The 27,482-nt window shown below is 41.0% G+C and overlaps 1 protein-coding gene across 1 annotated transcript in view; it reads right to left on the reverse strand.

The window, feature by feature from the left end:
• Positions 1-157: 157 nt before the first annotated feature.
• The window catches only part of LOC147322396 (uncharacterized), a 52,717-nt gene continuing 25,392 nt past the window's right edge, over positions 158-27,482 (reverse strand). The window contains exons 4-7 of the mRNA XM_086306919.1: positions 20,696-21,292; positions 3,255-3,512; positions 2,269-2,610; positions 158-2,127 (exon numbers count right to left, since the gene is read on the reverse strand). Of these exons, the coding sequence (XP_086163045.1) occupies positions 1,441-2,127; positions 2,269-2,610; positions 3,255-3,512; positions 20,696-21,292 (1,884 nt within the window). The 3' untranslated portion in view covers positions 158-1,440. The remainder of the gene's footprint in view (positions 2,128-2,268; positions 2,611-3,254; positions 3,513-20,695; positions 21,293-27,482) is intronic.

Here is a 27,482-nt window from a genome sequence, read left to right on the forward strand (position 1 = left end):
TTAGACTTTTTATTTTTTGTATCACCACCTGGTAAATCAGTCCAACTGTAATCCAAGTGTGATTTTGGAGGAAAGACAGACAGTGTTTTTGTTTCTCAAATCAAATCACTTTTATTGTCACATCACATGTGCAGGTACACTGGTACATTACAATTCTTGTGTGCGAGCTTCACAAGCAACAGAGTTGTGCAAAATACAATAAAATAAAACGAGAAAAATATAAGGATGGCTAAATCTTTTCCTTGGATAAAGCTCGATGTCAAGCAAACAACTACGGGATACAACTGAAATACTTATTCACAACATCTTAATTATATACGTAAAATAAGACAACCGAAACATGTAGAACCCCAGAAGCAAAACCTGAGATACAGATGAAAGGCTGCTGAACACGGATGCACAGCAGACGAGGAGGAGCTCGGTGGATAGATTCATGTTTATATAACTGCTCGATCATATATTACGTCAGAAGTAGGACTTCACTTTCCAAGGATCAGGTCTCCAGAGGAAACGCCTCACTCCAGCTGACAGAGGTGAACATTCAGGATGAGGGGAGATATCAGTGCCACACCAGCACCATCAGTGAAATGTTCATCATCCTGAATGTGGACGGTAACAAAACTCTTTTTAAAAAGAGAGGAAAGACTAAAGCTGCCACGTTTACAGCCTACGCAAGAAATTGAACCACAAACATCTTGAACCCGTATTATTAACTAAATAATTATAATAGTCTGAGTTGTTACTACAATACCTAATCAGTGATGTGGTTATTCAGCATTGTCATTCCCAAATCATATGACCTCTGACCTTTGACTCATAGTTGTTAAAGTGTGTCAGAGGAATTCAGCTGAGAGCCAAAGGGACTTTCTGAGGCCTGTCTGTGACACCAGGACTGATCCAGAGTCATTTTTATACCACTTCAAATACGTAAAGATTACATGACATGTTACATCATTAATCATTATCTGTATTTAGAAATGCTTTGTCAAAACACTAACACAAATGCTATATTTTACTGTGGTCTGAGATTCAGATTCAATTTTCAGAAAAGGAAAATTGTGACATGAAAATCTCTTTCGGACTTCTTTAGAAATATATTTTTCTTTTGGTTTTTTTAATTCTTAGGGGTTTTTTTTTTTCAGCACCAGTCCGTAAAGTTAATCTCCAAAGAGTAGGACAAAGGATCACCTGCAGCTCAGACGGGATCTACCCTCAACCTGAGCCCACCTGGTCCACCAGTCCTTCATCCAGCATCACCAACAACAACACAACAGCCCAATAGACTGAGCAGCAGCTTTACAGCATCAGCAGTTCTCTGATACTTCCAAACAGTGACATGGATCTATATTACATCTGTGCAGTCAGCACTGGCAGAAACAGGAAGAGAGCAACCTTCAGAAAAAGAGATTATCCATCCATCCATCCAGTGGAACATTTTCATCAGATCTTTACAGGAGATTCGATCTGAACTCTGTGGAGCCTGATCTCAAGGGTTTTAAGTCTGACACTGAAACCACATGAACTTTCTGTCTCTTCAGGTTCACTGTGATCCAGTGATGGGAGTGATTTCAGCCCTGAGTGATCACGCTGATGTTTGCACAGAGCAGACAATGAGGTGAATGTTTGGGCACATTGGTAACAGTGAAACAGTTTATTAGTAACGTGGGATCGTTTGTGTTTGGAGTATGAACTGAGATTCCTGAAGCTCTTGTCACACTGGTCACAGCTGTAGTTTCCTTCCATGTGTGCACGTTCATGATAGTTACGACTACCTGGATGTGAGAAGCTTTTGTCACAGTGTCTGCACTTGTATGGTTTCTCTCTTGTGTGGACTCGTTTGTGTGTTTTAAGGGTGACTGCAGTGATGAAGGATGACCCACACTGATCACAGAGGTGCTTTTTAACCCCACTGTGAATCAGTTCATGTTGTTTTAAGTAACTTGATGTGGGGAAGCTTCTCCCACATTCTTTGCAGTATTTCAGTTTGTCTCCAGTGTGTCTACGTTGATGTCTTTTTAGGGAGTTTTGCTGACTGAAAGTTTTTCCACAAAGGCCACAACGAAAGTCTTTCCCACCACCACAGTGATGACAGGGTTGAGAACTGGATCCATCTGTGTCGCTCTGCTTCTAAACAAAGACACAAAGACAGTGTAAGTCAGTCCTTCAACACTTTTATCCTGAACGTCGCCTGAAGGAAAGAGCATCTCTGCAGACGTCCAATTACATTTTACTGTTTCAGTTAACACAGATAATAATATAAATACATACCTCACAGTAACTGCACTTGTAGAGTCTCTTTCTGGTGTGGATCTGTTGGTGTTCTCTCAGGTAATGTGGAGATTTAAAAGTCTTCTCACACAGGTCACATTGATATGGTCGTCCCTCAGTGTGGCTAAACATGTGTTGTTGTAACTGTGCGTCTGTTGTAAACTGTTTGCCACACTGATCACAGCAGTATACATCATGTCCGGTGTGAATGCGTAGGTGTGTATTTCGATTCTGTGTATGGCTGAAAGTTTTGCCACAGATGTCACAGCTGTATGCTTTAATTCCAGAGTGGGTAACTAGATGACTCTGTAAGTTGCTAGTGCGAGTAAAAGCTCTGCCACACTCAAATCAAATCAAATCACTTTTATTGTCACATCACATGTGCAGGTACATTGGTACAGCACATGTGAGTGAAATTCTTGTGTGCGAGCTTCACAAGCAACAGAGTTGTGCAAAATACAATAATGTAAACAAGCAAAATACAAGAATGGCTACATTTGAAACTAATAAATATATGTACAATATATAATAGTATATGCATTTCTGGATGTGTATACTAAATATTTTTCTACGTGTGTGTGTGTGTGTGTGTGTGTGTGTGTGTGTGTGTACACATATTTTACAAATTAAATAGAGTAAACAATGAATAGAATATATAAAAATATACAGAGTTGAGACATGTGCAAAACAGTGGCATTACTGTACAGTATGGAGTGCATAATGTTGAAGTTCCAGTAGTGAAGCTGAGGTGTCTATGACGTGTTCAGCAGTCTGATGGCCTGATGGAAAAAGCTGTCTCTCAGTCTGCTGGTACGGGACCGGATGCTGCAGAACCTCCTTCCTGATGGAAGCAGTCTGAACAGTTTATGGCTGGGGTGACTGGAGTCCTTGATGATCCTCCCCGCTTTCCTCAGGCACCGCTTCCTGTAGATGTCTTGGAGGGAGGGAAGCTCACCTCCAATTATCCGTTCAGAGCACCGCACTACTCGCTGATCACAGCTGTACGCTTTAACTCCACTGTGGATGAGTTGGTGTCTTTTTAGAGCATCCTTCCAGAAAAAAGACTTTCCACACAAGTCACAGCTGAACGGTCTCTCTCCAGTGTGGATGACCTGATGCTGTTTTAGATTACCCTTCTCAGTAAACTTCTTCCCACACTCGTCACAGCTGTATGTTTTCTCTCCCTTTCTTCTGTGAGGTTTGTCGGCCTCCTGAGAGCGCTGACTTCTCGCTCCATGTTGGTCCTGCAGTGACAGAGATACAAACAGAGGCAGTGAGTGAAATGCAGTCGTGGAACAAACTCAACCTTCAAACTCCCTCCATTAACACTAGTTTTAAACCTGAAGGTGGAGTGTGGCACCAAACACCTTAAAGGTCTCTTATCCCCACCTGCTGGTAGTTCTAACACATTACATCCAACCTGGTGTTAAAAATAATTCATGACTGTTCAAACACTAAAATCATGCCCATCCCTGCTGCTGTACACAAACATTAAGATTAGCATGCTAACACACTCAGAAAAGTAATAAATGTTTACCAGGTCTATACTTTTTTTTATATTTCACGTTGCTGTTTTCTATTAGATATTTTTATACTGGTGCAACGAATCAAAAATAATTCATGACTGTTCAAACGTTTCACTGTAGAAAACATTGGATAAATTTTTGATTAAAGGCGATTAAATGTCATTCATTTTCAATCTATATTAATAGCATTTCAATTTGTATGAGCAAAAAAAACTAAAAAAAGGGGAAAATATACAGACTTAATGTGTTTACTGCCTGATACCGGGCTACCGTTGTGGTGCTTTGAACGTGTTTTTGCAGTGATGAACCAATATTAAGTCTGGTCGAACGACAATAATACCAATAATAATAATAATATTATTATTAATAGTAATCAGAATAATAAAAACAACAACAACAATAATAATAATGTACTTCCACAGCATGTCTTTTATCCCAACCACTCTCTGCAGATGGCCCCGCCCCTCTGTGAGCCTCCTTCTGCTGGAGGTTTCTTCCTGTTAAAAGGGAGTTTTTCCTTCCCACTGTCGCCAAAGTGCTTGCTCAAAGAGGGTCATATAATTGTTGGGTTTTTCTCTGTATGTATTAATGTAGGATCCACATTACAATAAAAAGCACCTTGAGGCGACTGTTGTTTTGATTTGGTGCTGTATAAGTAACACTGAATTGAAAATGTAATTAATACTACTACTAATAATAACGAATAACAATTGCTTGTGACTTCTTAATGTTTGTAAACACAATTTAAAAATACATAATAAAATGCAACACAGTCATATAACAGGTTGGGAGGATGAGAGTTTTAGACGTGACTGATTATTTGGTGAAACTGTGATATTTTCCTCACCTCCTGTGTTGAGCTCATTGTTTCCTCTGTAGTGACTCAGCTGAGTCCAGATGGCTGAAAATGTTCCTCTGCTGCTCCGTCAGACTCTTCTCCTCCTGCTGATCAGCTGGGACACAAAACAGATCTTTGTTAGGCTCCACACTGCACTGAAGAGTCAAAGTGTCTCATATGTTCATCTGACAACACAAAGTACAAATTTCACTCTGATTGCTTGTAGAAATCTTGTGAGACGTGTTGTGCTGCAAAGTGAGGAAACTCTCTCACTCACTTATACTTCAGGAGGAACTTTGTAACATTGGCTCTAATATTCTAAGCAGCCCTTTACTATGACTGGGCCAGAAAGTCCTATTTGAAGGTTTGGGAGAAGGACCATGTTAAAGGTGGATTGGGGTTTATACACTTTGTTATGATACAGGTAAGGCTGTAAGAGCCTGAGAAGGTGTCCTGAATAAACCTCTAAAACCAGTTTTCAGCTAACGACTCTGCTTCAGTCTGGAAAACAGCAACTACAAGTTTAAAGACTCCATCAACAATTCACACCCAGCAACAGCCTGAACAGCTCCTCCTGTGGTTTCCACAAACAGGGACAGACCTGTTACTCCCCCACCCCACACTTTCAACTCCTTCAGCCCCCCAGTCCCACCACCTCCACCATTCCCCAAACTTTGATTCTGTTCATCTGGACGTAGCTTTTGCAGTAGGAGAAACATTTCGTGACTCATCCAAGTGACTTCTTCAGTTTCAGCCGACTGCAGGTTTCCCCAATCTTCAACAGTGCATTTGCATAATGACTGAAACTAGAACCACTGAAGGAACAATGGGCTGGGAGGTCAGTTATTGAGCATTAATATGCAAATTCTCATGATCATTGATCAACAACCACTGATCGCTTGCAGCGACTCCCCAACTCTCTCTGAATAGTACTCATGGCCATTGATCAGCGGTCTTTGATTAATGAGCTTTGATCAGTGGTTTCAGTGCTTTCCTTCCTGCTTTGACTGCAGCTGTGTTTGACACAGGAAGACATTTTTACATTCTTCACGATTATACTTTATTCTTTTTGGGGGAAGTGCAGCTTTAAACCTTCACATGATTCAAGTCAACCCAACAAATCAATCTGAACGATCACAGGTGGGACAAACTTCTGTAGATAAAATAAAACCCAACATTCAATCCACAACATGATTAAAAACACGACTTCACCAAATCACGAAGAGCTGCACATTAACCACCACAATATATTTTATTCTCGGTGCTTTCAAATATGAACACTGTTTACTTTCATCTCTGTTTCATTAGTTTTTGTTAACATCTTCCTGTGCATCACTTTACAGCAGCCACACTCATTAAAATGAGACTTTGTAGGAGTTCACTTCCTCTCATGTGTTCATCCACAGCAGCTGGACAATAAAGTTTATTGTGACCCTGATACTGCAGCAGATCGCTCTCATCCATTTCCTGTTATCACTTCAAATAGAAATGAGGCTGTAGAGGTTTGGTGCAGGCAGAAAAACAGCTGCAGGGACAGTGGCGCGGCTGCCCCTCTGTTGGTCTTCCTTGGTCTCTTGTGTTCTGGGGGCCTCTGGATGTCTGGAGTTTTGATCTCCTCCATACCTGCTTCATGCCCTGGAGGACGGGGCTGTGGCCCCCCCACACCCTCTAGCAGATCATTACATGAAGGAACCTTTTAAAAAAAACAAGCGCGTCCATGCTCACAGGTGTACACACGGGTGATCACACCCACAAACTACACCCTTTTTGGCTCCTACCTCAAAGCACTCTGTGTTCTGTTGATCTTATGTGCTGCACAATAATGTTTAATATTTAGTATTTACTGTCATATTCCCATATATCATTGTGATGTTGTTTATTCTATTACTCTTGTTCTCTTCTGCTTGTTTTCTTTTTTCTTTCTCAGCAGGTGATCCAGGTGATTGATATATGAATTTTTTTATTTCTTTTTTTTTTTTCTGCTCATACTGTTGGTTTTTGTTTTTTGCCCTTCTCCCCCGTCCCTCTTCTCAGCTGTTTCTCTTTCCCTCTTTCTTTCTCCCCTTCTTTCCCCCAGTCAAGTCTGTCCCGTATTCAGTAAATGAAAATAAAATAAACAATAAAAGGTGAATCAAATGGACCATTACGGCAAGGCTGGGATTAGAGCTGGGCGATATATCGAGTTTTTAAAAAATATCGATATATTTTTATACGAGATATAAGATGTGACAATATCCTTTATATCGATATAGTCTATGTTACGTTATAATTATACTTGTGGAGCCGCAAGTTTGCCTCTCTTTCGTCCACTTTCGTCTTTACGCAACGTTACTCGGCCTCACCTCTCCTTCACTGAACACAACTCCCCCTCCTCCCCCATCGCTTCACCTGCAGGAAGCGACAAGATGGACACGGCAAATCTCCGTTAACAAGTTACTGCGCATCGCCCCGTGCGTGGGGCTGGACAGCGTCAACGTGTTAGCTAGCTAACCATGCTAACGAGCTAACCACGCTAACGCCATGCAGCCCAGAGGTGCTGCACGGACTAAAATCCTTTCGTTTTCTCAAAAGTTGACAGCGCGCCTTATGTATGAATTCTGGTTGTGCTTGATGGCCGCGAACCGATTTTATGTGGAACACGGCGCTCAGCAATCTGTCAAAAAATGTTTTAGTACGACTTTAGTAAGCTACGGAGCTGCACTGCTTGATGGATTGTCGGAGCATTACGGCTGAGCCTCGCGGAGTGATACGTACTGTGCTTCAACGTAATATTACCCTACTGTGTATAAGGACCATAAATGGCACCTGTTAAGAGACGTGGTTGCGAAGCGGATTGCAAACTCCAGGCTGTCAGTCACGCAGTAGAAGTTGGGAACAGAGCAGCTGTGAAATCTGTCTTTGTTATTGTGCTCAGCGTCTTTTAGTTTACATTTTGACTGCACAATTGTGAGCTTTTTGTTATGCACAAAAACAACATTGTTTTCTTTTATTTATGGAGCATTGTTATTTAATAAATGCTCATAATTTATTTTTGAGTAAATTTTATGTACATCTGCTCTATGTTAATAAAAGTGCCCGTGTGACATCTGGGACACAGCTTTGACTAAGAACTCTCTTTTTGTTCTTATTTTATGGCTTTAAAAAATATATCGAGATATATATCTTATATCGCCATCCAGCTAAAAAATATCGAGATATGAATTTTGGGTCATATCGCCCAGCCCTAGCTGGGATGGTCAATTTGGTAAAGCAAATCCGCTGGGCATTGTAATGTTCTTATTCCTCTATGAATAAAACATCAAGAATTGCTCCTGCTGCTAGCTTCAGCTAGCTGTTTATTATTCTTTCTACCACGATCACTTTCTTCTTCTATTCTGTATATCTCATTGATTACAGAGCGCCCCCTGTGGGTAGCTTCAACAATAGCAACTATCATTACATCCCCTTTCCAAACAGGTTGGTGTTATACTAACCACAATTCCAAAGAGAACTGTTACTCTGTAACATCTGAACATTCTTGTCTAACATTCAACATGTTATAAATTGTGCAACAAGCTACATTCAGTAGTATTCTTTTTTTTTTTTATAACCAAAAATTGTAGCACAAGTCAAACAAAATAAATCCAAATGTATACCTTACATCTTCCAGAATGAACCAAATGAATCCCATACAGCCCTCAAGCACATTAGAACTCTTCACCTTTGACAGCTTGAACAGTCAATAACACATAACTCAGCAGGTATCAATTAAGTGTGAACAATTACTATTCTAAATGAATTATTATCCGTTGTTTACTTGTGATTTATTATTATTATTTTTTAACAATTCTTTACCACAACAGTTCACACTTGTTCTATGAGCCTCTCTGTAGGTTTCTTAGGTCTGGTAGACCTTCTCAGTATCTCAGACATTGGGGAAGGTGAAGGAGGCTCACTGTGGTGCTCAACAGGGTTAGCACCTCGTTGTTCAGTTCCAGTCTCTGTGTCCTGATGTTTAACATCCTGTGTCTTTAACAGACTTCTCCGGTTTCTTCTTAACACGTGTCCATTCTCTGTCTGAACAGCAAACGATCTGGGCCCTACTTCGCTGAGAACTGTTGCTTTTTTGTCCCAGAAATCTGGACCTGCAATCCTCACAACATCTCTTTCCTGAAGCGGTTCCAGACGCCTTGCAGTTTTGTCATAGTTCCCTTTCTGTCTGTGCTTGAGTTTCATTCTTTTGTCGGTCAGCTTGTTGTCATGTGCATTGTCATTTTCCTTGGAAATGTGTGGAAGTGTGGTGCGGAGCTTGCGATGCATGAGTAGCTCAGCAGGTGATGCCCCACACTCCAGTGATGAAGCTCTGTAGCTTAGCAGAGCCAGGTAAGGGTCGGTCTTACTGTCTCTTGCTTTTTTGAACAATCTCTTTACTATTTGGACTCCTTTTTCTGCCTGTCCATTCGCTTGGGGATACAAGGGACTAGAGGTGATATGTTGAAATCCATATTGTTTTGCAAAGTCACTAAATTCTCTACAGTCATATTGTGGACCATTGTCACTGATGACACACTGTGGAATTCCATGTCTGGCAAAAAAGCCCTTCATGTGTGTGATGACTGACTGTGCTGATGTACTGGAAAGCTGTGCCACTTCTGGATAATTAGAATAGTAGTCAATCACCAAAACATAGTCCTTGCCATCCAGATGAAATAAATCCGTGCCTACCTTTTACCATGGTGCAGTGGGTAGATCTGCTGCCAGCATTGGCTCTTTTGTTTGTTTGTAGTGATGTTTGAGACATGTTTCACATTTCTGTATCATCTCCTCAATATCCCTGTTGATGCCTGGCCAGTAAACTGCTTCTCTCGCTCTCCTTTTACATTTCTCCACTCCAAGATGTCCTTCATGGATACGCTGAAGCATGTCCTTCCGCATGGATTGAGGAATGACAATCTGGTTTTGTTTCAGCACCAGCCCATTAGCCATGCATAAATCAGCTCGCACAGAGTAGAACCCTGGACAGACTCCTTTTGACCACCCATTCTGTATAAGGTGGGATACTTTCTGCAGCACTGGATCTTTTGTCGTCTCCTGTACAATTTGCTGCAACATGACATCTGATGCTGGGAGTGAGGCAGTTACCATGTTTACATGTGTTTCAGCCTCCTCGGCTGTAGTGCTGACTAACCTGTCACCACTTGGTGCTGGCGCTCGGGATAAAGCATCCGCGAGTACGATATATTTCCCAGGCGTGTAGATCAGCTCAAAATCATAGCGCTGCAACACCATCATCATGCGCTGAATTCTGGGTGACATGTCGTTGAGGTTCTTTTTTCTGATCGAGATGAGAGGTTTGTGATCAGTCTCTGCTGTAAAGGTTGGTAATCCATATACATAGCTGTGAAATTTTCCACACCCAAACACTAAGCCCAAAGTCTCTTTTTCAATTTGAGCATAGCGTTGTTCAGTTTCTGTCATTGATCTGGACGCATATGCTACAGGTTGCCACTTGTCTTTGTTCCTTTGGAGCAGAACTGCTCCCAAGCCATCTTTTGAGGCATCTGTTGAAATTTTTGTTGGCTTTGATGGATCAAAGAATGTCAAGACCGGCTCTGTAGTTACAGTTTCCTTCAATTTTTTCCACTCTTTCTCATGCCGGACCGTCCACTCGAACACTGTGTTGTGCTGTAGCAGCTCCCTTAGGCATGCTGTCTTGGAGGTAAGATTAGGAATGAACTTACCCAGAAAGTTGATCATCCCCATTGCTCGCAAGACACCTTTTTTGTCAGTGGGTGCTGGCATATCCAATATGGCTTGTACCTTTGACTGATCAGGTTCCACCCCTTCACTTGTAACCTTCTCTCCCAGGAAGGTCATCTCTGAAACACCAAAGAGGCACTTGTCTCTATTCAGTTTAAGTCCATTCTTGTTAACTCTCCACAAAAGTTTCTCCAGCCTTTCATCATGTTGTTGCCTTGTATTTCCCCAGACTACGAGGTCATCTATGTAGACTCTGGTGCCTTCCAGCCCTTCGATCAGGGACTCCATTGCCCTGTGGAAGATCTCTGGTGCTGATTTAATTCCAAATGGGAGCCTCAAGAAACAGTAACGCCCAAATGGCGTGTTAAAGGTAGTGTACCTGCTGCTTTCTGGGTCTAGCCTCAGCTGCCAAAATCCATGTGATGCATCCAGTTTGCTAAAAAACTTAGCTCCTGCCATTTCACTCATTATTTCCTCTCTCTTAGGGATCTGATAATGCTCTCTTTTAATATTTTCATTTAGATCTTTGGGATCAAGGCAGACTCTTAAGGCACCTGTATTCTTTTTCTTGACACAAGTGATAGAGTTCACCCAGTCTGTGGGCTCTTCCACTCGTTCAATGACACCCATTTGAGTCATTCTTTCAAGCTCTTTTTTCAAACTTGTCCGTAATGGAGCAGGCACTCTCCTTGGGGCATGCATCATCCTTGAGCTGGATTTTGTAGGTGTAAGGCAATGTTCCATGTCCTTTGAAGACTGAAGGAAATTTACTGATAATGTCTGAACTTCCTTCATGCCCTTGGTGTTCCAGTCTTTTGCCTTGTTTGGCTTCTTTCGTGGTGTCAGTATTAATCTGATAGATCCTCTTTACTAGTCCCAAATCCTCAGATGTTTTATCTCCTAAAAGTGACTCGTGTCCATCAGGTACGATGGTGAACAAAATGTTATGCTGTTTGCCTTTTGCTGTCACTTTAAGTCTGCATCCTCCTTTTGTTTGTATTGGCTGGTTATTGTAGGCCCTCAGCGGCGTGACTTTCTCTGTAAATCTTCTAGGCTTCTCAGTCAGTGCCTTGAAATCCTTCTCATTGATCAAGTTAGCTTTGGCCCCTGTGTCAATTTTAAATGTTACCAATGTCCCATTGACTAACAGTGGAGCAGTCCATTTATCATCTGTGACTGAACTAACACTTTGGCCAGTGTTATGTCTTGAAGACTGTGCATTGACATCTTCTTCATGTGACACCATCTTAATGAAAAATGTTTCACTTAGATCATCACTGTCATCTGTGTCTTCCTGCACAGTGTGTACTTTTTGTCCCTTGTTTTTGGAGAGACACATTTTTGCATAATGGTTTTGTCCTTTACATTTTGCACATTTTTTTCCATATGCGGGACATTGTTTTGGTCTGTGTTTCTCTCCGCATCTCTTGCAAGTGAACATTTCATTGTCACACGTTTTGTTTTTGTTGTCGTTGTTTTTGAATTTACTCCATGGCTTTCTTTTAATCGACACTGCATTCACTGCCTCATTTTCCTGTTGCGCTGCTCCTTGAACAGGCTCTCTAAACGTCAGTACATGTTGTCGTGCTAGCTCACTGGCTTGACTTATCTTTATAGCACTTTCCAGCGTTAGTTCTGTTTCTCTCAACAGTTTCTCTCGGAGCTTCTTCTCATTAGTTCCAAACACTATTTGATCTCGTATCATAGAGTCTCTGAGATCACCAAAATTGCAGGACTGAGCTTTGATCTTGAGGTCTGTGAGAAAAGTATCAAATGACTCACCCTGATGCTGTAAGCGTGAGCGAAAGACGTATCTCTCGTATGTTTCATTTTTCTTTGACAGACAGTGCTCGTCAAATTTCTTCATGACTTCATCAAAGTTATCTTTGTCCTCGGGCTGAGCAAACACAAAAGTGTTGAAGACCTCTATTGCTTCTGTGCCGGCGATGGTGAGCAGCATGGCTATTTTTCTTTCATCTGCCCGTCGATCCACTCCGACAGCTGCAATATACAGTTTGAACTGCTGTTTGAAAGTCCTCCAACTTGCATCCACGTTTCCAGTCAGTTTCAACGGACTTGGCGGTTTTATTGCATCCATCTTGTTGCGTTGCTTCTTATTCTTAACCCGTCTCCTGGTACCATGTAATGTTCTTATTCCTCTATGAATAAAACATCAAGAATTGCTCCTGCTGCTAGCTTCAGCTAGCTGTTTATTATTCTTTCTACCACGATCACTTTCTTCTTCTATTCTGTATATCTCATTGATTACAGAGCGCCCCCTGTGGGTAGCTTCAACAATAGCAACTATCATTACAGGCATCTTTCTTTGCCTTTAGACAACAATTCTGATGGCAAAAGAGCCAAACGGGACAGGCAAAAAAAAAAAAAAAACAGCTGCAGGGACAATGAAAAGACTTTTCTGCTCCAACTTCTCCCAGCATGCTGAGCTAATGATTAGTTGGTGTTTTTCTCCAAACGCTCTCTCACGCTTCTCTCAACGTGTTCACAATAAACTGTGAACAGACACCGAGGAGAGCAGCAGAAGACCTCATTCAGGAGCTAAACTCAACATGAACTGAACTCACAGTAAAGTTAGCTCGGTGCTTACCTTTAGATGAGCCCACAAACCGAGAGAAACTCCGCGATGAAGCTGGAACTCTTTCCAAACACAGGAAACAGATCAGGGAGCAGAGACCCACGTGGTTCACGCTGATCTCAGCTACGATCCAGGAGACAAGGGTGGGCAGATCGATGCAGATATCGATCCAAACGGTGGTACTACTTTAGTCTCTTTGAATGAAAAAACAGCTCTCTGTGCCAACGCCTCCTCTCGTGGAGCGTCCTCACTTTGCTCCGCCCCCTCCTTCTTCTTCTTTACATCGTTTTTTGGCGGTTGTCAAACAACAAAATGATGAATTACCGCCACCAACTGGTGTGGAGTGTGAACTGGAACGTCGACCCTCAAATCCTCCCATTTTACTCTTTTAAAAACTGGAATAAGGCCTGATAACTTTCACTTCTTGAGTCATTTTGCAGTAAATCAATAAGATCCAGTTTCATTTTTATGTTACTGAGGTTTTGGATCAGTTACCTTCTCACAGTGTAATATAACATGCTCTACAGTTTCTTCTTTTCTCTTTTTTGAATGATTTGAATGGAGGTTATAATCCACCATCACTGAACTGAAGAGATCTCTAAGTAGGAAGTCATCAGTTCAGTTTTTGATCAATTTCAGAGTATTTTATTTTACTGGCGAAGTTGTTTTGGTGATTTTAGGTTTTCTTAGTGGTTATATTAATGTTATGAAATTGTATTTTATTTATTAATTCATGTATGTATTTCCTTTTAAATATAGCACTAATTTACAATGGGAGTTTCCAAGTTGTGTTATTGCTGAGTAAATGTCATTTAGAGATTCGTAAACATATTCTAATAATATCTTTAACAGGAGTGGCTGATTTTAAAAATTGGATTGTTTATGTCTGTAATATTTCATTAATCTCTGTTACTCTGTTATTTCTCTCCAGACTCAACCTTGTTTTTCCCTATAAAACACAGTTATACATCAAATATTATAAATCTGACTTTGACAAATATTTAGATCTTCACACATTTCAGGGTCCAAGTTTGGGTTGACTGAAGTGTTTGCTTTTATCCCCACAACTTCCTAAACATTTTACTGTTATACATAAACAGAAACGAAAAATCTAAAACATGATATATGCATTACTGTCTTCAGCCTCTAGGGCTGATTATCAGGAAGTACATTCTCCTCCGATAAGCAGCTAAAAGCACTTCTCTAACCAAAGGCTGCAAATAGACAACATAAAAGTTTAGAAACAGTAAAACAGATTCACAGAAGCCACAATGATATTAAACATACAGCACTGACAGTGATGACAGAAAACATTACAGGTGAGTTTCAAAAACAATAACACAAATACAGGGTTGAAGTTTATGAAACTGATGAAAGATTTATTACCTTTTAAAATACTAGTACTATTTAAAATACAAAACCTGAGAAACACAGAGGAAAGGCTGCTGAACACAGATGCACAGCAGGTGAGGAGGAGCTCGATGGAAATGAGGAAATAATGCTTGAACACAAATTTTGTTTTGCTGGAAAACTGAACAACCCAGCACATTCAGGAGTTCAAGAACACAGAGCACACAGTCAACACTGAACTCGAGTCTTTACAGTGAGAAAACTCCCACTTTGGAACTAAAAGAACAAAAATGCTTGATTCATCATAATTTCCTTTATATATTTCAAATTATCAGCTAAAGAGAATAAATAAATTAAATTGCTGCACATTTGGCAGACTAACATGTTAAGATTATTCAAAAATCAAATTTATGTTTTTATAACATTAAACGTAAAGATTCAAATGGAAGTTTTTCTAAAGTTATTTCATGATATTTATATTATGAAAAGCAGTTTTGACATTTTAAGTTTTTCCCATTTTCAGATAAAATAAACACGCACAAAACAAAAGCAAACAACAAGAACACAAAGCTGGAAAACCCACCCGATTGACCAAAAGCAACTCAAAATACTCCCACACAACAGAACCTCCTCTATTCCTCGCTGGCTCCAAATCTCTCAGCAGAGGCGGAGGCAAACTTTACATACACCCAGGGTTTAGCCCTAATCCGGGGGGGGGGGGGGGGGGGGGGGGACACCTTAAACTAGTTTTTTAATTAAGCAGCAAGGCAGAACAAAATCAGGACTGCATCAAGACACGAGGACTAAACCCCAATTCAACCAGACTCAGAATGAAAACAGGACTACAGCAGTTCACAATCAGGACTACTTAGGACTTAACCAAGACAGAACCAGAATCAGAACTAGATGATAGTAGCACTAAAAATCATCATAGACCTGCACTACACTTGTTTTTTAATTCTACCAAAGTCCACTATTTAGATTGAGAAAAGTTTATATAATTATTTAGCCTTGTTGTGCAAACAAGCCTGCAGAACTTAATAAATGTAGAATTTTAAAAATAGCAAACCTAAAGAGAAACAGGTACGAGATACACGAGTACCTATGATACTGTGATACTTTTGGTAAACAACCGTTTTGGAGGAAGGAAGGTTCAGGTTTTCAGTAGTCATCATTATGGGCTCATCCGATTAGAATGAGAATAAGCAGTCATCAATCATTTGCAGGTTTTGTGGTTTTATTGTATAACGGGTAAAGGAAAGAAAGACACACATGGACTGCTCTCTCTAAAAAGAACTTAAAGTACGATTTAAATAACTCAAAATGATACATGAACTCAGGAGACTCAAAGAGAAACTCACCTCAGCTGCCACCCCATGTGGGAGTGAAGAAAGAGTGAGGGGTAGGTGAGTGCAGTCCTTATATATATATATATATATATATATATATATATATATATATATATATATATATATATATATATAAGGAAAATACTAATAAAATTAAGATAAACAAAATAAATATTCCCTTTAGAAAATTTTTTGCTCCATAAAATAGTTGTTTTCTTTTAGAATCACGCATCTTAGCGGTAGGATATACATGAAAAGAGACACAAATTAAGTGTTTGAGTGAAAATGTAAATTTTTCCACTCTATGGTCAACTGACTCGGTGAATCAAACGACTCAAAGAAACCGATTCACTTTGGTGAGTGACTCATTAAAACTCGATTCAGTAAAAGGAATCGACTTTACTATCACTATGGCTGTATCCCAATTCAGGATCTGCAGCCTTAAAGGCCGCATTTCAAGGCCAATTACGTCACAGCAGCGCGCCGAAGGCTGTCCCAATTCAAAGGCTGCTCGAAATGCGGCCCTGAAATGCGTCCTTCATTTCCCTGAATTTTAAGGCTGTGGCAGTGTAGACTTCGTGGCCCAACATATCCCAGAATGCATAGCGCGGCGATGGGTGTGGATAAATTTGCAGAAAAAAACGGCGGATGAGGGGCGGCCAAAGAGTACACTTTAAGTACTGAATATTATGTCACTTATTTATGTGCAAATGTTTAATAACAAAGAAAATTAAACATTACTGTTGGCCACATGTCGGCAAAGTTATGTGACATTAGTGACGTTTGTACTAACTTGGTTTTAAAGCCTTTACTTTAAAATATACGCCGTTCAATAGCTGAGCTTAATCTTACAGAGAATGATCAAAGCTCATGTAGAAAGAAACAAACAAATGAACAAAAGATTTTCTCCTTCATTTCTGTCAAACAAAGCTGTAGGACACGATTCCAGTGGTTAGTATCATGGTTGCTAGGCAACCTGGGCAGCGCAACGGAGGGTTTTTTTTTTTAACTTTATTGACAAACAACAGTATCAGCGCAACGGAGGCTAGACCGTCCCATTTCACAAGCCTCACACTTTCGGCCTTAGCGGTCTTTGAGTACGCGGCCCTTGAGGATCGTTGAGGCTGCGTACTTTAAGGCTGCAGACCCCGAATTGGGATACAGCCTATTGCTCACTTGCTTTGCTTGACTGAGGGGACTTCCTGTTCAATAAAGTTTTTTTTTTTCCAAAATAAAGGCGTTTCTAAAGTGCATTACTTGGAGCAACCAGAGAGGATGTTGTAAACACATAACGAATAACAACTGATTGAGAATGATATTTAAGTGATACACTTTACAACTTTTAGTAATAACAGAACAGTGTCAATAATTAAATTACATGTGTCATAAATATTTATGTAATTAATTATTGCCACATTTAATTAATTATTTAAGGGTGTATTTAATTAATTCGTTATGGCAGTCCTGGCGTTCCATAAGATTCTAGAATTACAGGATTTCTGTTAAATAAATCATGTTTACATGAAATAAACAGAAAGGAGTTGTGATAACAAAATCTCAGCAAACTATCTACTGGAGCGGTAGGTCACTGAAAGTGATCCACTTACATTTTGTTAATTTGATGGAGGTTTGTTTGTTTTGTTCCTGTGAAGAAACGTGTGGTGGACTCGGCCACTGTTTGCTGATATTTCTTAAGGGGTGTCGCCAACTTGTAAACAGGTAACTGAACAACACATATGAAGCCATGTGGGAGGAATATTCCTGCTGCGGTCAGTTGTTCAGTGTAGGGGATGTCCTGTTTTCATCCTGTCTCCCACTTACAATTAGAGATAGGCAGTAACGCGTAATCCGATTACTTTTTTCAAGTAACGAGTAAAGTAAGGGATTACTATTGCAAAAACGGTAATTAGATTTCCGTTACTTTCCCGTAGGAACACTGCGTTACTAAAACCATGATTTTTTTTTTTTGCGAGAATGTCTCATAACAGTGACGTAAGCAAGTGCGACGTTTGTGACAACAACAGGCTGCAGATCAACAGTGGATCATATATCGAGTGCTGAGAGAGTATGAGCGTGCAGCGTTTAAAGCGTGGAAGTACTGACCTTACTTTGAGTTTGATTCCATAAAAAGTGACAAAAACATTTGTGTCCGTTGACCGTGGGAAGAAAACTTCTTTTTACAGCGAAAAAACCCCTAAACTTCCAAGCAAGCACCGTGTGCGCTACCACGTTATTGGAAATTCACAGAGAAACACGCGGATTCTTTCACTGACCACTGCGGCACACCTGCACCAGGGTAAACCTCCGCCTACCCAACTCCTGCTTTACAGGTGAAAATAGAGCAACAGGACCGCTAGTCTTTGGTTTCATTTATTTTCTGCTTCACTCACATGTAAGGAACCTAGGATCTAATGCCAAAAGGACAAACTATAAACAAAAGAAAACACAGAGCGCTGTGTCATACGATCCAGGACTGTGACACCGTATTTAATAAAATCAAGTTTTTAAATTGTTTTAGGTGCTACTGTTACGTGTTTGATTCTATTTTGATTTAACATGAAACCCTTGTGAACTGAATGTGCCTACGGCTCCACCCTATTGAAATAGGTACCTCCCACAGGTCGCACTTATTCCGCCAACAATGTGGAGGACCAGTTGTTTTAGATTCAGCAAAATCAAGGCACTCAAAAAGATCCTCTGGAAAAGATTAAAATTCTTGGAACAGAGTTTAATACACAGAATTATATCAACAGGAAGAAAATACAGTTTTTCTTGCCTTCTGGCAGCTGAGGCGAGAAAAAAACAATCCCAGGTTGCAAAAACTTCATTAATATAATTGTAGATAATATTTGACCTAAATATGCGGGTCTTGTGATTTTAAACATGTAGGTTAGATGCTTATCACAGTGATTCCATTATTTAACCACTCCAGTGTATGTATAGTGTATACATGTCAGTATAAGTCAAGTGTATACAGGTATATATGTCATACAGTTGCAGTGGCCTCATTGTTCTGACAAAGAAAACAAACCTATCGACTACACTACACAATGGAAACATGGTAACAAATAGGGATGGGAATCCTTTAAGTTTTATCCGATACCGGTGTCAAACTGGAAATTTTGAAACCGTGCCGGTGCTCGAACCGGAGGTTAAAGAATGGAAAACACAAACTTTGTAGAAAAACCTCTTGTGTTTTTATTTTTAGCAGTCTTCTTCTGCAAAATGATAACCAAGTTAGCCTTTTCTGTTGATACAACATACCTCCTTTGGTTGGAACCGGTGCTACACTGGCAGGGCTAGAGGCCAGGACTCCACTCTTCGGGTTCTTGGGGGATATTGCTAACTGCGGGTCCGATAACAGGCACCACATCTGCAGTAGATGTGCTCGGTGTGAGGTCTTGCAGCAAGCTATCAAATACGGTGCATTTTCTAGCTTTTACAAAAACGCTATACATCACCAGGTGCTTCATCAGATTCAAGGTGTTACCTCCTTTGCACAGTATCACCTTAAAGCACTTGTTGCAGACTGCTGAGTTTGCATCTTTTGCTGTGAAGTACAGCCAGACTTTTGAGTGCTTCGCCTTGGGCATTTTCAATCTGTAGCTCTGTTGCAGGGTGTTTTGGTACAATTCTTTATTCATGGCTGTGTTTTGGGGCAAAATTGTGAGCCGACTCCATTGAATGAGAAGCAACCCCACACATAAATGGTCTCAGGATGCTTTACTGTTGGCATGACACAGGACTGATGGTAGCGCTCACCTTTTCTTCTCCGCAAAAGACTTTTTCCCAAACAATCGGAAAGATGCTTCATCTGAGAATATGACTTTGCCCCAGTCCTCAGCCGTCCATTCACCGTGTTTACATGTTTTTCAATAAATTAAATCATGTTAACATGAAATGAACAGAAAAGGAAAATTGTGACAACAAAATCTCTTTCTGACTTCTTTAGAAATATGTATTTTTCCAGCTCCAGTCCGTAAAGTTAATCTCCAACAAGTAGGACAAAGGATCTGACCTGCAGCTCAGACGGGATCTACCCTCACCCTGAGCTCACCTGGTCCACCAGCCCTTCATCCAGCATCACTAACAACAACACAACAGCCCATCAGACTGAGCAGCAGCTTTACAGCACTGGCAGAAACAGGAAGAGAGCAACCTTCAGAAAAAGAGATTATACATCCATCCATCCATCCAGTGGAACATTTTAATCAGATCTTTATAGGAGATTCGATCTGAACTCTGTGGAGCCTGATCTCAAGGGTTTTAAGTCTGACACTGAAACCAGAGGAACTTTCTGTCTCTTCAGATTCACTGTGATCCAGTGATGGGAGTGATTTCAGTCCTGAGTGATCACGCTGATGTTTGCACAGAGCAGACAATGAGGTGAATGTTTTGGCACATTGGTAACAGTGAAACAGTTTATTAGTAACGTGGGATCGTTTGTGTTTGGAGTATGAACTGAGATTCCTGAAGCTCTTGTCACACTGGTCACAGCTGTAGTTTCCTTCCATGTGTGTACGTTCATGCTTGTTACGATGACCTGATCGTGAGAAGCTTTTTTCACAGTGTCTGCACTTGTATGGTTTCTCTCCTGTGTGGACTCGTTTGTGTGTTTTAAGGTGACTTGCAGTGGTGAAGGATGACCCACACTGATCACAGAGGTGCTTTTTAACCCCACTGTGAATCAGTTCATGTTGTTTTAACTCAGTTGATGTGGGGAAGCTACTCCCACATTCTTTGCAGTATTTCAGTTTGTCTCCAGTGTGTCTACGTTGATGTCTTTTTAGGGAGACTTGCCAACTGAAAGTTTTTCCACAGAGGTCACAACAAAAGTCTTTCCCACCACCACGGTGATGACAGGGTTGAGAACTGGATCCATCTGTGTCGCTCTGCTTCTAAACAAAGACACAAAGACAGTCCTTCAACATTTTTATCCTGAACGTCGCCTGAAATAAAGAGCATCTCTGCAGACGTCCAATTACATTTTACTGTTTCAGTTAACACAGATAAAAATATAAATACATACCTCACAGTAACTGCACTTGGAGAGTCTCTTTCTGGTGTGGATCTTTTGGTGTTGTTTCAGGTGATGTGGAGCTTTAAAAGTCTTCTCACACAGGTCACATTTATAAGGTCGTTCCTCAGTGTGGGTAAACATGTGTAGTTTTAACTGCCTGTTGGTTGTACACTGTCTGCCACACTGTTCACAGCAGTACACATCATGTCCGGTGTGAATGCGTAGGTGTGTATTTCGGTACCCTCTCTGGCTGAAGGTTTTTCCACAAATCTCACAGCTGTATGCCTTAATTCCAGAGTGGGCAACTACATGCTTCTTTAAGTGGCTACTTTGAGTAAAAGCTCTGCCACACTGATCACAGCTGTACGCTTTAACTCCACTGTGGATGAGTTGGTGTGATTTTAGGGAAGCCTTCAAGGAAAAAGACTTTCCACACAAGTCACAGCTGAACGGTCTCTCTCCAGTGTGGATGACCTGATGAAGTTTTAGTGTAAACTTCCTAGCAAACTCTTTTCCACACTCGTCACAGGTGTGTGTTTTCTCTCTCTTTCTTGGTTGAGGTTTGTCGGCCTCCTGAGAGCGCTGACTTCTCGCTCCATGTTGGTCCTGCAGTGACAGAGATACAAACAGAGGCAGTGAGTGAAATGCAGTCGTGGAACAAACTCAACCTTCAAACTCCCTCCATTAACACTAGTTTTAAACCTGAAGGTGGAGTGTGGCACCAAACACCTTAAAGGTCTCTTATCCACACCTGCTGGTAGTTCTAACACATTACATCCAACCTGGTGTTAAAAATAATTCATGACTAGGGATGGGTATCGTTTAGGTTTTATCCGATACCGGTGCCAAATCGGTACTTTTGAAACGGTGCCGGTGCTCAAACGGTACTCAAACCGGGGCTTAAAGAATGGAGAACACAAAATTGGTCCAAAAACCTCTCATGTTTTTTGTAAAAAGATAACAATGTTAGCCTTTTCTGCAGCTATGGGGCATATATGGTATCACTCTTGGCTGGAAGCAGTGCTTAAACAATGGAAAAAACACAAACTTTGTCCAAAAACCTCTCATGTTTAACTGTTTTCCACTTTTTCTTTGGGCATTTTAGCCTTTTTGGCCAGGGTGAAGGGAGTATCTGCCATCAAACAAGAAGACAGCCGCATGTAGCTATGATGATGTTTGCTAGTTCACCTTACATGCATTAATGTAATAACGTGGTTAGCCTACTCAACGTAAATTACACACGAACAACATTAAGCTACTCACGCAGAGAAGAACGGCTACTGCTGCCATCATCATCCTCATCATTTCTGCTACACTGGCAGGGCTAGGGGCCAGGACTCTCCTCTTCATGTTTTTGGGGGATGTTGCATAACAGGCAACCCACCCGCAGTAGATGTGCTCGGTGTGAGGTCTCGCAGCAAGCTATCAAATACGGCGCATTTCTGGGCTTTTAAAAAAAAAACGCTATGCGTCGCCAGGTGTTTCATCAGATTCGAGGTGTTACCTCCTTTGACAGTATCACAGTATCAGCTTAAAAGCACTTGTTGCAGGCTGCTGAGTTTGCATATTTTGCTGTGAAGTACAGCCAGACTTTGACCGCTTCACCTTGGACATTTTTAATCTGTAGCTCTGTACCTAGGCCCGCCTATTATCCTCGGAAACGTAAAATGATTGGCTAGAAGTGTATCACAGCTCAGGAAAAAAAAGCACCAAAATAAAGCAGCGAAATGTGCGCTGCTTTTCAGTCTGGTTACTACCGTTTATGTCAGAACGACACCGGTACCCATCCCTATTCATGACTGTTCAAACACTAAAATCATGCCCATCCCTCCTGCTGTACACAAACATTAAGACTAGCATGCTAACACACTCAGAAAAGTAATAAATGTTTACCAGGTCTATACTTTTTTTTATATTTCACGTTGCTGTTTCCTATTAGATATTTTTATACCGGTGCAACGAATCAAAAATAATTCATGACTGTTCAAACGTTTCACTGTAGAAAACATTGGATAAATTTTTGATTAAAGGCGATTAAATGTCATTCATTTTCAATCTATATTAATAGCATTTCAATTTGTATGAGCAAAAAAAACTAAAAAAAGGGGAAAATATACAGACTTAATGTGTTTACTGCCTGATACCGGGCTACCGTTGTGGTGCTTTGAACGTGTTTTTGCAGTGATGAACCAATATTAAGTCTGGTCGAACGACAATAATACCAATAATAATAATATTATTATTATTAATAGTAATCAGAATAATAAAAACAACAACAACAATAATAATAATGTACTTCCACAGCATGTCTTTTATCCCAACCACTCTCTGCAGATGGCCCCACCCCTCTGTGAGCCTCATTCTGCTGGAGGTTTCTTCCTGTTAAAAGGGAGTTTTTCCTTCCCACTGTCGCCAAAGTGCTTGCTCAAAGAGGGTCATATAATTGTTGGGTTTTTCTCTGTATGTATTAATGTAGGATCCACATTACAATAAAAAGCACCTTGAGGCGACTGTTGTTTTGATTTGGTGCTGTATAAGTAACACTGAATTGAAAATGTAATTAATACTACTACTAATAATAAAAAATAACAATTGCTTGTGACTTCTTAATGTTTGTAAACACAATTTAAAAATACATAATAAAATGCAACACAGTCATATAACAGGTTGGGAGGATGAGAGTTTTAGACGTGACTGATTATTTGGTGAAACTGTGATATTTTCCTCACCTTCTGTGTTGAGCTCATTGTTTCCTCTGTAGTGACTCAGCTGAGTCCAGATGGCTGAAAATGTTCCACTGCTGCTCCGTCAGACTCTTCTCCTCCTGCTGATCAGCTGGGACACAAAACAGATCTTTGTTAGGCTCCACACTGCACTGAAGAGTCAAAGTGTCTCATATGTTCATCTGACAACACAAAGTACAAATTTCACTCTGATTGCTTGTAGAAATCTTGTGAGACGTGTTGTGCTGCAAAGTGAGGAAACTCTCTCACTCACTTATACTTCAGGAGGAACTTTGTGACATTGGCTCTAATATTCTAAGCAGCCCTTTACTATGACTGGGCCAGAAAGTCCTATTTGAAGGTTTGGGAGAAGGACCATGTTAAAGGTGGATTGGGGTTTATACACTTTGTTATGATACAGGTAAGGCTGTAAGAGCCTGAGAAGGTGTCCTGAATGAACCTCTAAAACCAGTTTTCAGCTAACGACTCTGCTTCAGTCTGGAAAACAGCAACTACAAGTTTAAAGACTCCATCAACAATTCACACCCAGCAACAGCCTGAACAGCTCCTCCTGTGGTTTCCACAAACAGGGACAGACCTGTTACTCCCCCACCCCACAATTTCAAATCCTTCAGCCCCCCAGTCCCACCACCTCCACCATTCCCCGACGACCACTGATCAAAGCTCATTGATCAAATGCTGTGATTGCAGCGACTCCCCAACTCTCTGAATGGCCATTGATCAGCGGTCTTTGATGAATGAGCTTTGATCAGTGCTTTCCTTCCTGCTTTGACTGCAGCCATAGCTGGACTGGCCATTGGGCATTTGCCCGGTGGGCTGCTGGCGATTTTTTGTTTTTATGGGCCGATCGATTTTTTTTTTTTTTTTTTGGAAGGGTGTAAATAATGAAAGGTGTTGGAAAGGAGGTGCAGAAAAAATTAGGGCCAACAAGAAACAAGGCCTTCAGGCAGACGCTGCTAAATGTGTAAAAATAATTGAAATGTTTGGCGGTAGCTATGGCATAGCTTCCACAGATTTAGCAACATCAGCAAGTGGTGGAGGCCAGCAGGTGGATAAGGGAAAGGGGAGGCAAGAGGAGGAGAGACCCGAGGCGGCCGCCGGTCATAGTGGCTTAGGAACTGAACTTCAGGTAAGAAGTTATGATCTGGGCCCTATTTCAGGAAGCCGGTTTAGAAAACTCAGAGTGAAAAACGATACTCAGGGTTGAGTAACCCCGAACTGTCTAACTCGGAATATTCGGTTTCAGAAAGGCTGATAACAAGTAGTTCAATCAACGCGGAGTTCCTTTAACCCCAAATTAAGCGCGCGCACGAGGATACATAAAGCCCTGATTAGTGGAGCACAGATTAAGCGAGTCACCATGGAGACGGAGGGAAAGAAGGCGCGGTCAATGTATTTTACAGCGCTTAAGGCCGAAATTCTGATGGCAGCATATGCCGATAACATGCAAATTTTGCAGAAAAAAAGTAACACAGCCTCAGCTGCAAAAGAAAGGGAGCACGCATGGCAAAACATAGCCGACAGAGTCAATGCGTGAGTGTAAATTTAGGGATTCCCACCCATTTAACACGTTATTATATTTTATTTTTTATCTCATACATTTTATTTTGTGACGTGATGTGAGCGCAGGTGCAACCCAACAGGCCCCAAACGTGCCTGGCAGCAAGTAAAAATGAAATATAAAAATATAGTCCAAACAGGTAAGGTGAAATTGTATTATGAGCCATAGTGCTTGGTCTGTTTGTCCGATGTAAATCAATTGCAGTTAGAGGCTACATTAATTTTCTTTCTGTAAGCACTTATTGAAATTATCTGAGCACATTTCAAGTACATATTTGCTTACTCTGTATGCTCAAATGTGACCCGTTATAGCCACTAGAAAAAAAGCGGAGGCCCGAAAAACAGGTGGGGGTCCTCCACCACCACCACTCACAGAGCCTGGCCACTTTTGGCTTCCACATTTGTGATAATGTTGGCAGCATCACATATGATCTTCACAGTGCAGAGAACACAAATTAGCATCCATTACTATAATGAAATAATTTGTTAGTTTGAAATGCTACAGGGAACTATGTACCTGTACATTAATGCTGTGGAAAGACTTCCTGTTCACATAGTCTCCTTCATTTACTGAAGGAGCCATGATTGGAATGTCAGTGCCATCTATACAGCCAATCACGCCTGGGAACCCTGAAAATAAATGTAAAATTTAAGTAGTAGTTCAAATATCACCACATCATGAATTAAGTTTTGTTCATCCTGATACCTGCAATTTTGTGGAATCCCTCTTTGATGAATCTTGTGGGTCTATGACCGGGGAACACCACAAACGAGTGCAGGAGACGTTTTTAATGCAGTACAGTTGTTATTATTAAACCCCTGTCACATTCTGACCGTTAAAATGAATAACATTCATATATGAAATGAAATTGTTTCAAGTAAACTGTATATGGTGTTAAATAGGCCTAAACTACTGTACTTTAATGTCGGCATTAAGGGCTGTACTTCAAGAGCCATATATTTTATGAGATGGTACTCATTGTGATATATAGAGGACAGCAGGAGCAGAACAGACACACAGCAATAACCAACAACAACCCTGCAAGTGGACCTATTTTGGGGGTACTTGTGTATCATGTCAGCACTGTGCAATGCTCTATGTGACAAATATTAAAAAATAAATTTCATTAGTATAGATGAAATATTTTGTTCTCTACAAATGCCAGGCAGCCCTGAAACCCTCTGAACTCTAATGTTCACAATCCAATAAATCGATAGACTTTGAGGAGCATGAATTAGACTGGATAAGAATTTTTATGGAACTTCTTTTATCCTGGACCTGGAAGAATCCTTGACCCCAAGCAAGCTCATGCCATCCCCCTGTACCCAGCTCCACTTGTTTGTGAAACAAAGCTGTGTCCCATTGGTTCTCCTGTTTGGTCTACCTTAGTAATTTGGACATCCTCAACAAAACGAACAGTAAGTATGGAAAATTCAAGTCCATGTCAAGTTCTTGTTAACAGGAAGAGAAAAAGTGTCTCATCAGTTTGATACCTGCTACGTGAAGGTGTTAGAGAAGATTTGCATCAATAAGATTTCTTTTTCTGGTCTATTGTGGTTACTTGTGAGTTTAGACTATTCAGACATCTATGAGGGCTGTGATAAGAGAAGGAGAAGGTTTTAGAGATGTTAAAAGTTAGCCTATACTTTCACAATTTAAAACACTCTAAACACAGTTACTCCTGCTACAGAACCTGCTGCCTTCTGGTGGTGTCTAATAATCTTAGGCTCCTCCTCAATTCAGAGATGGTCTTTCCCTTTTCACGTAAATGGCCTCCTTGACTCCGCCCTCAAACCAGCATTCCTCCCTGTCCAGGATGTGTACATTCTCATCATTGAAAGAGTGTCCACTGGCCTGTAGGTGTGAATAGACTGCAGAGTCCTGGCCTGACGAGGTAGCTCTTCTGTGTTGTGCCATCCTCTTAGCCAGAGGTTGTTTGGTTTCCCCGATGTATAAATCCTGGCAATCCTCCTGGCACTTAACAGTGTACACTATGTTACTCTGTTTGTGTCGGGGGACCCGATCCTTAGGGTGGACCACTTTTTGGTGCAGCATGTTTTGGGGTTCATAAGCCACAGACACCCGGTGTTTAGAAAAAATGTGTCTCAACTGCTCCGATACTCCTGAGACACATGGGATCACTACAGGTTTTCGCTTGGGCAGCGGTTGTCCTTCTCTCCTGGATCAGCTGGAGCTTTCTTTAGGTGCCTTTCCCGCTTTGACAAAAGTGCAGCTGGGATAACCACATTTACTCAAGGCCTTCTTGATGTGCTGTTCACCTGCCTCCCTGGCCGCTGTGTCAGTGGGGATGGGGTTCGCTCTGTGTTGTAGCGTCCTGATGACACCCAGTTTGTGCTCCAGTGGATGATGAGTCAAACCTTGGATACTGATCCGTATGTGTAGGTTCCCGGTACACGTCAGCTTTTAGATGTACAGCCATTACTGATGGAAATCTCACAGTCTAAGAAGGCTAACCTGCCACTTTTCATGT

The sequence above is a fragment of the Aulonocara sp. 'chitande type north' Nkhata Bay genome, linkage group LG9 (genome assembly GCF_057382095.1).
Source record: "Aulonocara sp. 'chitande type north' Nkhata Bay isolate Kocher_YH1m ecotype deep benthic linkage group LG9, A_spYH_male_GT1.1, whole genome shotgun sequence".
Classification (NCBI taxonomy): Eukaryota; Metazoa; Chordata; class Actinopteri; order Cichliformes; family Cichlidae; genus Aulonocara; species Aulonocara sp. 'chitande type north' Nkhata Bay.